General features: G+C 42.1%; 1 protein-coding gene across 18 annotated transcripts in view; it reads right to left on the bottom strand.

Annotated features, from left to right (window-relative positions):
• Nucleotides 1–16,251, bottom strand: part of LOC121280949 (protocadherin beta-15-like) — a 202,989-nt gene that overhangs the window by 51,051 nt on the left and 135,687 nt on the right. For 15 of the 18 annotated variants that reach the window (XM_041193440.1, XM_041193439.1, XM_041193438.1 and 12 more), the window contains one exon: nt 569–627. In XM_041193440.1, the coding sequence (XP_041049374.1) occupies nt 569–627 (59 nt within the window). Of the gene's footprint in view, nt 1–568; nt 628–8,033; nt 11,236–13,182; nt 15,438–16,251 lie in introns of those variants that run through there. The other 3 variants (XM_041193442.1, XM_041193445.1, XM_041193441.1) reach the window with 3 other exon arrangements.

Below are 16,251 nucleotides of genomic sequence, written 5' to 3' on the forward strand. Positions count from 1 at the left end.
TCTTCTATTTAGTTCAGGGTCTCTAAGAACTATTGTGGTATCCCTACTATTACCCACTAGTCCACTCAGCACAAATAGGGAATCAGACCCGAGGCTTTTTAGGTTTAAATGGCTGAGTACCCCATTCCACAATGTTTCTACACATTCCATCATTGGACAATGGGATAGGGAAGAGTGAATTGTTGATGTTCTACGAAAGCAGACAAATGTCCTGAAGAAATCACCAAGGTTTACAAAACACTGAGATATATTTATGCAGTGTGTTTGATGTGGTCCATTCCCTTCCATTTCCTTCAATGTTGCTGGGGTCAAAATCCTGGACCTCCCTCTCTAACAGCACAGTGGGTGTGTCTAAAACACATGCACTGCAACAGTTCAAGAAGGTGGTTCACCACCACCTTCTCAAGGGTGACTAGGGATGGGCAAAAAACACTTGTTTAGCCAACATCCCATGAACCAATAAATTAAAAATAAATGACCGATGTCTGTACAACATCCTCAACCATTAACTTTGAATTTATTGTATACAGGGCAAATGCCAGAAAATGAAAAAAAGCTTATCAAGTACCTGTTTAATTCAGCTCTATGAGTCTGTGAGAAACGCCAGTCAGCATTTGGTTGTTTCACCTACAAAAAAAGATTAAGATACTGGTTAATATGCATGATATCCTACTGAAGCTTTAAACGTCATCTACCACTTTGACCCCATGAAGAAAGCTCAAATAAAGAGGAAGGAAATTCAAAGGGCTGTTCTTTCTGTTCCAAGCACTTCCCGAATGTGTATATGAAAATACATTTAAAAAATACTCCTCAAATAAAGATAGAAGTATATAGAAGTTCCAGCATAGAAAGAGGCCATTTATTCCAATCAATTCATTGCAGTATTTACTTTCCATGTAAATCCCATTTACCCCTCTCTGTTTCCTTATCACTTAAACCCATTTTCCTCTATTCATCAATTCAGTCTGCTCTTGAATATTGGACTGAATTTTCTCGGCTCCATGGTGGTGAGAGTAGCGTGGGATGTGGGTGAGTGGGGTGGGACTGTGGTATGTCAAGCCAGGATGGTTCCCCATTCACTCCTACTGCTGGGGAAGCTTTGCAGGTGTGCCCTGGGAAACAGATCCATGCCGGGTGCATGGAGGAGGCAATCAATTTAAATGGTTAAGGCGGGAATTGTGGCAGTGCTGGCATTTTGCCAGTTGTGGAGCAGTATCCTGCTGCACAGGGAGGTCACAGACTCCATGCAGGCAGCATATTTCTGGAAGTCTGGAATGGGGGTGGGAACCAGAGGCTCCATCCTCCAAAGAGGGGCTATGGGCAGGAAGGGCTACCCATGGCCCCAACGATCCAACGCGAGGGATTTTCCCTCTAACCTGAAGGAACTGCCACCTCCCCACCTCTGAAATATTTAATTATCTTTATACCTTCATGAGTGTCTCCATTTTGAGGCTCTCTCAAGGTCTCCCACCTGCCTTAGTAGTGCCCACCTCACTTTGTGGATCTGCAAAGGATTTATAGCTGCTGGCCCTGCATTTGGGTCAGCCGCTTTCTGAACCCGCCTGCCCTCCTTAATAAGACGACAAGGGCAGAGACAGCCAATTAGGAGGTTGCCTTCCGGAAAATAGCTTCACCAGTCTGGCTGCTGGTAGGTGTGGGCTTGGGACCCCCATTTAGCCCTGATGTCAGCATCCTGAAACCCATAAGAAAATATTATTGATTGACATAGTTTTTGCCTCAATCATTTACCCTGGAAATTAATTCCATGGTCTCATAAATCTTCATGCAAAAAAAGTTATCTTGGGCTCTGTTCTAAATATTTGGCCTTAAAGCAATGGCTTGAAATCATTCCTAGCCCCTCAACCACTCCTACTGTACTCCAACTACCCTGTCCTATTCTTTCAGAATTCTAAATATTTCTGTTATGCTGACCCACAATCAGTTTGTTCCAATAAAAAACCTGCACTTTCAATCCTTTTTTGTAATACCTCTTAGCTGACAGAATCTGAGTCAAATGTGTTGTACCCTTTCCAAAGTCTCAGGATTCTTCCGGAAATGTCAAGTCCACTTCTGTACAAAGTACTCTGAAGACTTTTAAAATTTTATACAGGCTCATCATTGTCTCTTAGCTTTTATGTTTTATACCTCCAGAACTTCACATAGAACCATAGAAAAGTTACAGCACAGAAGGAGGCCATTCAGCCCATCGTGTCCATGCCAGCCCAAGGACACCCAGGTGCACTTTCTAATCCCACCTTCCTGTACCCAGCCCATAGCCCTGCAGCTTACAGCACTTTAGGTGCAGATCCAGGTACTTTTGAAAAGAGTTTAAAGTTTCTGCTTCTACCACCAACTTGGGCAGCGAATTCCAGACAGCCACCACACTCTGTGTAAAAAAGTTCTTCCTCAGGTCCCCCCTACACCTTCTGTCACTTATTTTGAATCTATGTCCCCTGGTTCTAGAATTCTCCATCAAGGGAAACAATTTTATCCTGTCCAGTCTATCTAATCCCTTCATAATTTTGCACACCTCAATCAAGTCACCTCTCAGACTTCTTTGTTCTAAGGAGAATAACCCCAACCTATCCAATCTCTTCTCATAGCTCCACTTTTCTAACCCTGGCAACATTCTTGTAAACCTCCCCTGCACTCTCTCCAGAGCTATTACGTCCTTCCTGTAATGTGGTGACCAGAACTGCACGCAATACTTCACTTGTGGCCTCACCAGTGTTTTATACAATTCCAACATTATATCTTTACTTCAATATTCTATACCTCTGCCAATGAAGGAGAGCATTCCATATGCCTTCTTTACAACATTGTCTACTTGAACTGCTGCCTTCAGGGACCTGTGTACTTGTATGCCAAGATTCTCATTTCATTGATCCCTCTTAGTATATTCCCATTTATTTTGTAATCCCTGTAACTGTTTGACCTCCCTAAATGCATGACCTCACACTTCTCTATGTTAAAATCCATCTGCCACTTTACTGCCCACTCCACCAACCCACCTATATGTTTCCTGATTTCGTGGCATTTTCCACTTAATGTATTTTGATCATGGAGTAAATTATTTTGGAATAACATCTTGATGAGGATGTCACAAACTGGGTTTCAATGAACAACAGGACTTAGAGCCAAATCAGAGAGCTCCAAAGGGTTGTATTGCTGATTGCAGTCAGATGCTCTGCAGAGCCAATTTGTAACTTTATTCTACTTTACTAATTTATACTAGCTATGCTCAGAAACAACTAAAATAACAAAGCAGAAAATTACTTCTGCAAAAGTGTTTGTCCATTGTGAGGACAAACGGATGAGGAATTGGCTAGCAGCCAGAAATATCCCAGCTTATGCCAAACTGCAGATCTCTGATTAAACATGAGCAGCTTTCAGCATTAGGTGGGAAGAGATAAACGACTGATTGATGTTAGCACACTCTAAAGTACCAGACATTCCCTCATTCAACTGTGCACTCAGTGCTGAAGGTTATTCTTACATTATAGCCTGAGATCTATAGCTTGGGTGTTAAACCACCAGCTTTGGTGGCACAGCAAGCATGCTGTGTATATGTATCCAAATGGTGCATTGACACCCCTCGTATTTAATGTAGGTGAGAAGCCCAAACTGCTTTTCCCTCTATGTTAAACTCTGAACATAAATCAAGTTCGATTTAAGTGCGAGTCCCTGTAAGGATTTTCAGTTAAATCCTTCCAAGGATTTTCACTTTGGTTCTGTAAAGTGTAAAGTTAGAGGTTCAGATAATGAGCAGTTGTGCACAATTTTTCTACAGTTGTAATATAGAAGTGCACTGAAGGTATCTCCAAGAAGTGTTGTCAATGATCCTTCATAAACATTATTTAGGGAACTTCATATTAGAGTTATTCTACATATTTAAACTAATGTAAAAAAAGGAAAATATGTAGTATGATTGATTTATAAATACAAAGATATTTGTATTTCAGGGAACTAACTATATCTAGTATATCACTTCAAGGAAACAAAACCCAGCGTCACTCGACCAATATGAAATAAAGCACATTCTAAATATATGAAAACTATTTTCACATCATGTGATGTCCAATATTAAATTGAAAAAAGTCTGCATCTATTAAAATGCTAAGTTTGTGATTTACTGGTGTACTTTGGACCCTCCAACATACCTATTGCTTAGGAAAAGCTTCTTGCAGTATATCACCTGAGGTTTTTCTTTAATCACCAACCCAATTCTAATGATTTAGCTTATGTATCATTCCAGTACTCCCGTGTAATTACTTTCTGCATGCTCGAGAACCCATTCCTTTATACATTGTTCAGTTCATAGGAAAATCTTTTTTCGCATCACACCATTCTGCAGAATGGTGAAAGGACAAAAAAGATGCAACTTTGTAACATTTTTGTGAATTAATGACAAAATTTCAACTAAATTGTATGAAATTGAATATTTAATCTAATGCTCAGATCATCTGAGTTCTGATCTTACACTTATAAATCTCCTCAAATCTCCACTGCATTATTTCACTTTTTGATGATATACAGATTGCATTCATTTGGCATGATTTTGGCTTTGCATTGATACAGACCATACAGCACAATTGAGCTGTGAATAACAATTATAATGTGTAGTCCAGCCAAGAAGGTCCAAGTTAGACTGGTGGTTTGGTGCATAACTTGCATACAAAGAAATTTGTATGCTTTCTGTGGCTACTGTTTAATATTGAGCTAGAATCAGTGACAATGCTTGTTTTCTCAAATTATTAAAAATGTAACATTAAAGTTTATCAAGTTTGCCTGAACACTTTTTAAACTTTGCTGGAACACTGGCAGTATCATTGCAGCTTAAAGCGTGTACTGTGAGTGCCTCTTCATGGGATAGTCTCACATCATTTTGGCTTTATATCAGCTTCTATATGACTGCTAGTGTGGCCTGGAAAGTAATCAAACTTAATGTTTTCTGATTTAATCTTAACACTTGGCCAAATGGGCAGACAGCTTTCTCTGAACATTAAAATTTAACCAGTGAGTGGAACTTAATGCATGTCTGCAAGCATCTTACTCCATTTTCTCTGGACCCTGAAACAATGCAGAACTGAAAATATAACTTAGTAATCTGGATCCTTTGCAAAGGCATTAGCTTTAGACAGATACCCACAGCAAAGGAACAACCTTTCTCTAACCAGAAGAACTTACTTATACTATATCTATATCAGCTAAATCCTGTACAGATGTAGAGATTCCAACATGAGCTTCAATATAATAGCAAAAACAATCTTTTGAGTGAAGGGGAACAGCTTATAAACTATTTTGGGGTACCACTGATAAAAAAAAATCTCAGCCTTCAAACATAACAAATCTCCTAATACAAACCAAACTTGCTGTGAAATTTAAATTTATTTAGAATGTTTGAGGTCAATTTAATGGCTATCATTTATACCACTTCTGACATTTTAGTGTTATTCACCCACTTTGCAAATGTATTCAATAAAGAGCTAAGTTGAAGCAAACTAAATTAGACAGTTAACTTAAATTTTATATATGGCAAAATAGAACAAACAAAGGACAAAGAAAGTCACCAAGTTTAATTCAGCAAGGGAAAAAACACCCAAGAAGTCTATCTGAAGGCATGAAATAGAATAAGGTGACTCACTGTGGAATTAAGAAGATACCAATATTTGGCATCTAAAAAATTATAAAATCCTATGTGTATCAATGCCTTGCAGCACATATTAGCCCATGTGTTCACACTGCTGCAAAGGGTGAGATTCTAGCATCCTGGGCTTCGGCTTGCACTTGTATATATGTTTTCATACACAAAGGCAAGAATTGGGTAGTTCCCATTGTATGATTTTGCCAAGAGACATGAGCATGGAAAAGTGCCTCCACTATATGGAGCCACAGACTGGAGCAGCAGCATACATATTCTGCTAGAAACATCATGGAGCAGATAAATGCTGACATTATTTTTCAGCATGTAGGCAATATATAAAAGCTCTTTAAAATGTACCACATTGCCTTTCACATCTGAAATATGCAGCAAGCTGATTAAATTAGTGGAGAAAGCAATACTTTTTTTTGTTGGTATTGAGGAGGATATTTTAATGTGAACGAGTCCACAGCCCAAAATTGATTTGGTGACAAGTACATAACAATTTCAAAAGGAGTTTTGTTGAAATTATTGTGCTGGTTTTGACAGAATCTCAGTCAGTTGTATTTACGGTTGGAATGGTGCTCAGTTATCCACTTGGGACTCTGTTCATGTAAATGTGCTCCTGATGTAGTAGATCAGCAAACTCAGCAGTTTCAGGGGTACTTCATCTCTTGGAAGACTAGGGTAATGTTTCATTTACATCCACTTCTTCAGTTGGGTGCATTGCTCATTGAACTTCAAGGTTGGCCTAGAATAAATAGAGGTTCAGCTTCTGAAGGGTTTTCTATCTTTTTAATTCACAAATGGAAATGAATTCTCCAAACTGTTCACCAACTAGGATTTCTTGGTGTCAGAGGTGTGCAGTCTATGCTGAGCTGCCTCTCTTCTGACATTTGGAACAGTACTGCATGTAACCGTCCAAACCAAACTACCTTGACACAGTCCTCCTGGAACATTTGATATATTTGCAAGGAATTGGATTCCAAAATAGGGACAAATATAGCCCCCATAATCCACTGAACTTATCTGAGGATACTCCTTGGCTAACAAAATGGGACCTATAAATATCATAAACTGTCATGGGCATTGAAGGCCAAATCCACTATTAATTTGTAGAAGAATTGAAGCAAGTGCACCCAACACATTCTAAGGGAGTTTAGTTGAAAGGCCTTCAATTTGAAAAATTAACTCTGTTTTCTTTCCCTGATGCTCCCTGACTTGCTGAGTATTTTCAGCATTTTCCGCTTTCGGTTCGCAGTACCCACAATATTTTGCGTTTGACTTTCTAACCGATTAAACGTGGTAATATTGTGAAGATTATTGGTTGTATCGTCCAGTATTCTTGAAAAGAAACACAACTTCCTGGTCTGATTTGTGTCATGAACAACCTTACTCACTCAATCAATTTTAACCTTCATATTAAAATATACTCCAAAAACAAACAAAAAACCTTAAGTGATTGACATGATTTAGTACTCTTGGGTGGGAGTTTGAATTCCCAATGTCCCTCCAATGCTTCTAAAATATTAAGCTAAAAGCAAAATACAGCGGATGCTGGAAATCCGAAACAAGAACAGAAAATGCTGGGAAAACTCAGCAGGTCTGGAGAGAGAAACAGGGTTAACGTTTCGAGTCCGTATGACTCTTCTTCAGAGCTAAGAGTGTCCTTTAACTCTGAGGAAGAGTCATACGGGCTCGAAACGTTAACTCTGTTTCTCTCTCCACAGATGCTGCTAGACCTGCTGAATTTTTCCAACATTTTCTGTTTTTGCTTCCAAATATTCCTGACATCGAGAGCACATTGTTTCGTTAAGCACCCAGAATATTGAAATTGTTCATCATATATAGCCCAAGCCACAATTTCTGCCCCGCCACTGGATTTATATTGCTTTCCAGCATATGAATCTAACATTTGCAACACTACCATCAGCACTGTCTCAATTCCAGGCGGGTGCGCACCGTTATAAAACAACGTGTAGAAAGAGCGGCCAGTTCTGTTTACGCATTTGCCAGTTTAAATATACAACATAATCTGCACTTGGAGAACAGCCAAAATTGAAGCGAAGAAACATTTCCGGGAGTAGGGGTGGTGGTTGATGGGCGCATATTTTGACTATGCTATACACAGAAGACCAACAGATAGATATTATTCTGTCAATTGTTGACAGTGAATCAGAAGACATGCGCAAATCAAACTGTGGCTCTTGAGAATCACCAGGTTTCTTTGTACGGTGTATCTCACCTCATTGAATAAATTGGCTCTATTATTTACAACATTTGAAGTCTGAACATATTTTTTGGTCACATTAATGCGGTTGCCCGTCGCAGTTGGACTTTGAATCCAGGGAAATATGTTGCCGCTTGTGTCTCTATCCAATGTAGAACATACCTCGTAACGAAAGTTCTGAGGCAGTGGGTCCCGGCCAAACACTTCAACGTAATTCGGGGGGATCTGAAGGTTGACACTGGCTTTTTGTACTCCGTTAAGGGAATGTGTTGATCCCAAGCAGAAGCATGTATCCAGAGAGCAGCTGTGGCGGTTCAACACGTTCCTACTTCTGTGGATCTTTACAGCGAGGATGACCAAAACCACGAGAAAAATAGACGAGGTTGTTCCGAAAGCGATGACCAAATATAGGCTTACATCGGAAGGGAATCCGAGATCTCCTGTCAGGCTGTTCACTTCAGAGAGGATGTCGGCATCACTGTCGGCCAGTGATAAGATGATGTTCATTGTTGCGCTAAGCTGTGGGATCCCATGGTCTTGTACCCGGATAACCAAGCGCTGTTTAACTGCATCCTTGTCCACAATGCGACGGATGGTCCAGACCTCTCCCGTGTCTGGAGAAATAGTAAAAAGACCAGGGTCAGAGGCCTGGACCAATTGATAAGAAAGCCTTGAATTCGGGCCCGAATCAGCATCAATAGCTGACACCTTGGTCACCAGGTAACCCGGCTCTGCTAATCTAGATACTGTCTCCACTGATGCCGAACCATCCTCCGGCCTTGCGGATATGATGACTGGGGCATTGTCATTCTGATCTAGGATGACCACATCCACGGACACGTCACTGCTCAGCTGTGGAACTCCAGCGTCCACTGCTCGGACCTGGATCTGAAACTTCTTTAACTCTTCGTGGTCATAAGAGCGCTCAGCAGATATTATGCCGCTGTCTGAATTAATGGAGACATAATTAGTTACAGGCAGGTCGCCGACTTGTGTCCTTAGAATAGAATAGGACAGTCGGGAGTTCTGATTTAAATCAGCGTCAAAAGCTGGCACCGAGTAGACAGAACTACCGATGACATTGTTCTCTGTCACATAGGCTGTGTATGAGGTCTGTGAGAAACGTGGGGGGTTGTCGTTTATATCTGAGATATTTAGCTGAATGGTTTTGTTAGAAGTGAGCACGGGCGAACCTTCATCCCTGCAGGTAATGGGGATGTCATATTGAGAGACCATTTCTCGATCTAGTAGATCTTTGGTGACCAATCGATAGTAATTTTTAAATGATGAATCTAATTTGAAAGGAAAGCTATTTGGGATCTGACAGTGAGTGTTCCCATTCCCTCCCACATCTGAATCAGTTACACCGATTAAAGCTGTCACAGTCCCAGGCTGGGCATCTTCAGGAACTGAGCTGGACAAAGAGGTCACTGTTACCTCGGGCGCATTATCATTCACGTCAACGATGTCCACTAGCACATCGCAATGCACAGGCACAGAAAAGGAACCCTTATCGACAGCTTGCACACTAATCTCCAACTCCTTTGCTGTTTCAAAATCCAGATGTCCTTTAACTCTGATCTCTCCCGTTTTAGGGTCCACACTGAACAGCTCCCGCACTTTGACAGGAGCGTGGCTACCAAAAGAGTAAACGATTTCCCCATTGGAGCCTTCGTCCGGGTCAGTGGCGTTCACTTGGATCACCAACGTTCCTATGGGCACGTTTTCTAACAAACTGACCCTGTAAAGGGAGTGGCTAAAGGTGGGGATGTTGTCGTTGGCATCCAGTGCATGGATGATAATCTGTGCAGTGCCAGACCTCTCTGGATTGCCCCCGTCGGTGGCCGTGAGCAGTAACTGCAGTGTGGGCTGCTGTTCTCTGTCGAGAGGCTTCCCCATCACTAAAACTGGGAGTTTACCGCCCTCACTGCGAGATTGTACATCCAGCTTAAAATATTGGTTCGGAGCTAATTGGTAGGTTTGCAATGAGTTGGTGCCTACATCCGGATCGTGCGCAGACTCGAGTGGGAATCGGAATCCGGGCACCGCCAACTCGGATATTTCCAAACGGAACTGTCCCTTTGGGAAATGGGGAGCGTTGTCGTTTATGTCCAGAATCCCCACCTCGACATGATAGACATTCAGTGGCTCGTCAATCACAGCCTCCAGGGCCAAAGAGCAACCGAGGCTCGATCCACAGAGCTGTTCTCTGTCAATGTTCTCCTTTACAAGTAAAATCCCGCTGTCTAAGTTTACGTCGAAATACTGTTTCCTGGGACCCGACACGATCCGAAAATTCCGGCTGGAGAGCTGGTTTACATCTAAACCCAAATCGGCCGCGATATTCCCGACAAAGGCGCCCCGCTGCAGCTCCTCAGGAATCGAGTACCGAATCTGACCAGAAACCACAATCCAGGAGGAGAGCAATAAACACAATATTTGCCATTTTAACAGCCAATATATTTTATAAAATCCCATTTCCAGCACAAAGCATTTCAATTCCTTCGGCACGTCACAGCGCTGCCCAATTATTCACTGGAATAACATAATTGCGTATCATTTTTTTCAAAATCTAAAATTAAGATCTACATTGTACCATAATACCTGTAGTTGTGATAAATCTCCGAGATAATTTCTGATAAATATCCTCAATTCTTCTAAAATCACTGATAGTTAGACATAAAAAACCTGACATGTCACACGGCTCGCTATCCAATTTCACACTGTAGCTGATCCTATGTGATGGCGAATAGGAAGGGAAGGGGGCAGTCGGGATCTCCAGTCGCCATTCAGTTTCTGATTGGCGAATGGAGCGACATTCGACTTTAGCCAATCACCATAGGCAGCATTTCTTAAAGCTGGCAGCCTTAGAGGTTGAACATTTATTGCTGTGCAATCAAAATTTTTGCCAGCATCGCTGAGCCATTATTTTAGAAATCTGATTGTCTCAGGGAAAAATATTTTCAAAAGAAGCCTCAGGTAGGGGAACTTAAGGACCATCTATCTCTATGTTCCTTGCAGAACACATGTCGCCACGTAGGCAAATTTACTAGCTGCAGTGATTTTAGCCAGAATCCCCAATTGATCTATTTCAACCCTATGCCGAATATGAAAGCTTCACTTGTCTTATTCTTGCATTCATTTTTGATAATCTGACTTCTGAACCAGACATAAGTGATATAAAAACAGAAAATTCTGGAAATACTCAGCAGGTCAGGCAGCATCTGTGGAGGGAGAAACAGAGTTAACGTTCTGGATTGATGACCTTCATCAGAACTAGGAATTTAGTAGATTTTGGGCAAGGGGTGGGTGGACAAGGGTAAAGGAAGACCTGTAATAGGGTAAAGGACATGAAGATTGAATGACAAAGAATAAAGTTTTTCCAGGGCCAAAAGGACTAGAGATGGACCAAGAAAGGAAATAAAGAAACAAAAAAAAAAGTCCCTAGAGCAGGTGAGCTGCTGACTGAAAGCACAAGTAAGAGAGAAGCTGAAGCAAGTAAAGAAAAGGAAATACAATATGGGCCGAGGTTATGGTCTGAAATTGCTGAACTCAATGTAAAGTTGCTAAATGAAAGATGAGGCACTGTTCCTCAAGCTTATATTGAATTTCACTGGAAACTGCAGCAGGCTGAGGACAGAGATGTCAGCATGAGAGTAAGGTGAAATGAAAGGCCACCAGAAACACGGAGGTGCTCCACAAAGCAGTCACCCAATCTGAGAGTTGACCACGTTGTGAGCAGTGAATACAGCACCTCATCTTTAAATTAGACACTTTACAGCCTCCTGGACTAAACCACTTGCCTGGATGAGTGCCGCTCCCACAACACTCAAGAAGGTTGACACCACCCAAGACAAAGCAGCCCACTTGATTGGTGCCACATCCACAAACTTTCACTCCCTCCACCACCAATGCATAGTAGCAGCAATGTGTACCATCTACAAGATGCACTACAGGAATTCACCAAGACTCCTTCGACAGCACCTTCCGAACCTATGACTGCTACCATCGAGAAGGACAAGGGCAGCAGATAGATAGGAACACCACCACCTGGAAGTTCCCCTCAAAGCCACTCACCACACTGATTTGGAAATATATCGCCATTCCTTCACTGTCACTGGGTCAAAATCATGGAACTCCCTCCCTAACAGCACTGTGGGTGTACCTACACCACATGGACTGTAGCAGTTGGAGAAGGAAGCTCACCACCACCTTCTCAAGGGCGAGTAGGGATGGGCAATAAATGCTGGCCCAGCCAACGAAGCCCACATCCTGTGAATGAATAAAAAGACCCTATGACAAAACCTCCTTTAACCTTGTCCCAACCATCTCTTGCTCAAGACCTATTACATGTCTAACTTTTCCCAGTTCAGATGAAAGGTCATTGACCTGGAATGTTAACTCTGTTTCCCTCTTCACAGATGGTGCATGATCTGCATTTTCTGTTTTTATTTCAGGTGTTGGCTCTTCCTCAACAAAAAATAATATTAAGAAATATGATTATTACAACTTTTCCTAGGTCAAATTTGACTTCAGCAATTGGAGTAATACTAATAAGGCGATAGTATTTTGTTGATTTTTTTCAAAATTACTTATTGGTAGATGTATTTGTTTATCATATAACATTTTCTGTGTTACACATTAGAATAATATTTTGTATATTTTTCCAATTGGGAGGAAGGTCCTTCAATGATCATTATGTATTAATGGTAAATAAAGCTGAGCTCCCCCTCCCCCTCGAGGAGGTGTTACTAAACGATATATTGCTAGTTCAGAAAGTACAAGTAAATAACATAAGACACTCAGATTGTAACGTTTAGCATCACCTTCAACTTCAGGTTAATACACGGAAATAGTTAGCTATCCGTTAGACTTTTCCCATGGGTTTAAGAGCAACCAAACCAAACTTGTGAGGTATTTATTTTGCCCTTTTGAAACAACACCTCACCTCACTGTTTACATGGTTTCTATAATTTGCAGAAGGTGACGTGTGTGGATTTTTTTCCTTCTCAATATTTTCTTCCCTGACGTTATATTTCAATACAGATGAACCGCACGTGTTGGGAAAGGCGGAGTCTCGCTTAGTGGAACCCAAAGTTGAATATGTCTCGTAGCGGAAACTCTGCGAAAGTGGATCGCCTCCGAATACCTCCACATAATTCGGAGGTATCTGAATGTTTCTGCTCGCTTTTTGGGTCCCATTGAACGAATTTCTTGATTCACAACAGAAACAGGCGTCCAAGCCACAACTGTAAACACCAAACCCAGTTCTGCTTTTATGCACTTTCACAGCCAAGGCGATTAAAATTACCAGGAAAATGGACGAAATTATCCCTAAGGATATCACCAGGTAAAAGCTCAAACCGGAAGTAAATCCAGGATCCTCAGTCAAATTGCTAACGTCAGAAAGCAGCTGTGTGTCCCCATCGATCACCGATAAACTGATAGTCATGGACGCTGAAAGCGGTGGTGTTCCGTTGTCTTTGACCACGATTGTTAACCTTTGCTTCGTTGCATCTTTGTCCCCAATACCACGCACTGTCCAGATTTCGCCTGTGTCAGGCGAAATTGTGAAAAGCCCTGGGTCAGTAGCCTGGGTAATCTGGTAAGAGAGGCGAGCATTCTGGCCGGAGTCAGCATCGATGGCAGACACCTTGGTAACCAGGTAACCAGGCTCTGCGAAGCGGGACATTGTCTCTGTTACTGTTGACCCATACTCAGGTAGCGGATGCAGGATCACCGGAGCATTGTCGTTCTGGTCAAGGATAACAACCACCACCGAAACATTGTTGCTGAGTGGTGGCACTCCAGAGTCCCGAGCCTGAACCCAGAGCTGAAAGTCTTTGAGTTCCTCGTAATCAAAAGTTCTCTGAGAAAACAGGATTCCATCCTCTGCATTAATATACACGTAGTTGGCCACGGACTCATCCTGGATCAGCTCCCTCGGAATGGAATAAGATAGTCGAGCGTTCTCGTTAAAATCCGGGTCAGACGCTGTCACCGAAAAGATAGAGGCTCCGATAATGTTATTCTCCATCACATAGGCTGTGTAGGCAGACTGTTTGAAACGTGGCGCGTTGTCATTCACGTCTGAGATCTCCACCTGCACCGTTTTCTTGGAAGTGAGAGGAGTCGATCCTGAATCACTACAGAGAATAGCGATATCGTACTTGGAGGTATTTTCACGGTCCAGTTGTTCCTGGATTAGCAATTTGTAATAGTCCTTTAAGGGCGAACTTAATTCAAAGGGAAGGTTATTTGGGATTTGGCAATGAACTTGACCATTTTCTCCTGAGTCTTTGTCTCTGGTACTAATCAGAGCTACCACTGTCCCGGGAACAGCGTCTTCGCGAACTGGGCTGAACAGAGAAGTCACTATTACCTCAGGTGAGTTATCATTCGCATCAGTAACGTCCACGTGTACATGACAGTAGACAGGCAGTGCAGCAGAGCCCTTGTCTATTGCTTGAACGTTAATATCAAAAGCACTGTTTTCCTCATAGTCCAAATTCCCCTTCACTCTGATTTCCCCAGTTTTGGAATCCAGACCAAACAGTTGACGCACTGTCGCGGAGGTATGACTGGTAAAAGAATATTCTATCTCACCGTTAGCACCATCATCTAAGTCAGTTGCATTAAGTTTAATCACCAATGTTCCTTGGGGCACGTTTTCATTCAGGCTGACCCTATAACCCGACTGGGAGAACACAGGAGAGTTGTCATTGGCATCCTGTACCACGATTATTATTTGAGCAGTGCTGGACCTCGGAGGGTCCCCGCCATCCTTGGCAATTAACTCTAACCTGTGGGTTGACTCTTTCTCTCGGTCCAGTGGCCTTTCAAGCATTAACACTGGCAGCTTCTCGTCTCCGCTGCGGCTCTCAATGTCGAGGGCGAAGTACCGGTTTCCGACCAGCCGATAGCTTTGTAGGGAGTTGGTTCCAACGTCCGGGTCTTGCGCGCACTCGAGGGGGAAGCGCGCTCCCGGTGCCGCTACTTCAGAGATTTCAAGGCGGATTTGGCTCTTTGGGAAATGGGGAATGTTGTCGTTTACATCCAAGACCTCCACTTCCACTCGGTAGACATTCAAAGGATTTTCGATCACAGCCTCTAAAGACAATAGGCAAGTGGGGCTCGACCCACAGAGCTGCTCTCTGTCAATTTTCTCCTTCACAAACAAAATCCCATTGTCTAAATTGACGTCCAAATAGCTTTTTCTGGGACCGGGCACAATTCGAAAATTCCGAGCCGAGAGCTCTTCCACGTCTAAACCCAAATCGCCTGCGATATTCCCAACAAAGGCGCCCAGTCGTAGCTCTTCAGGAATGGAGTAGCGAATCTGTCCCGATACCAGCACCCAAAAGGGGAATACACTGTACAACAGTTGCCATTTTACTAAGTAATATATTTTATAACATCCCATTTCCAGCGAAAAACATTTCAAATGCTTCAGCGCAGCACCGCTCTGTTCGCCAATTCGCCTCAATAAACTGCTTTATATATCATTTTAAGAAACCTATAATTTGCAAAATACCTGTACTATTTGAACATCCTGCCGTTAATTGTGACAAATGTTCTTATAGTTTCTAAAATCATCCATAGATGCGCGTACAAATAGTAATATAGCGATACGCAGCTTGCTGTCCATTTTTACATTGTGGCTGATCTTACGTTGATGGTGGATGGGGAGGGAAAGAGGATCTCCGGGCAAATTCTAGCTTCTGATTGGTGAACGTAGGCATGCTCACATTCAACCAATCACTGCTCTAAACATTACTTAAAGCTAGAACAGCTTGGTAAACCTCTGCGTAAAAGTAACATTTATGGTTGTACAACCAAAAATATCTTCAACATTTCCTTCAATATTTTGACTTTATTTTCTCTATCAAGGAATATTTTAAACTATGGGACAAGATTTGCTGATAAAATAAAAAAGCAAGGCTAATTAAGCTTGCTGTTCTTTTCAGGTAAATGGCACAGCAGGTTCTGGCCAAGGTGAGATACCCCTTTAACGTGGATCTGTTAACTGTTTGTCCCTTACGAAGGATCCTACACGAAACACAGGAGCTTGTTCATTAGGTAGGCATAAATGTTTCAGAAAACAATCTAATATTTCTATTGTCATAAGATATTAAGCCATAAGAACATAAGAAATAAGAACAGGTGTAAGGCAGGGGGCCAATCGAACCTGCCCCGCCATTCAGTAAGATCATGGCTCAATTAACTCATCGCCTCCACTTTCTCGCCCTATCCCTACAGCCCTTGGCTCACTTAATGCCCACAAATCTATCCATCTCAGTTTTGTATATGCTCAGTGACTGAGCATCCACAGCTTTCTGGGGTAGGGAATTCCAAAGATTCACAACCCTCTGAGCGAAAA

The sequence above is a fragment of the Carcharodon carcharias genome, chromosome 8 (assembly GCF_017639515.1).
Source record: "Carcharodon carcharias isolate sCarCar2 chromosome 8, sCarCar2.pri, whole genome shotgun sequence".
Lineage (NCBI taxonomy): Eukaryota > Metazoa > Chordata > Chondrichthyes > Lamniformes > Lamnidae > Carcharodon > Carcharodon carcharias.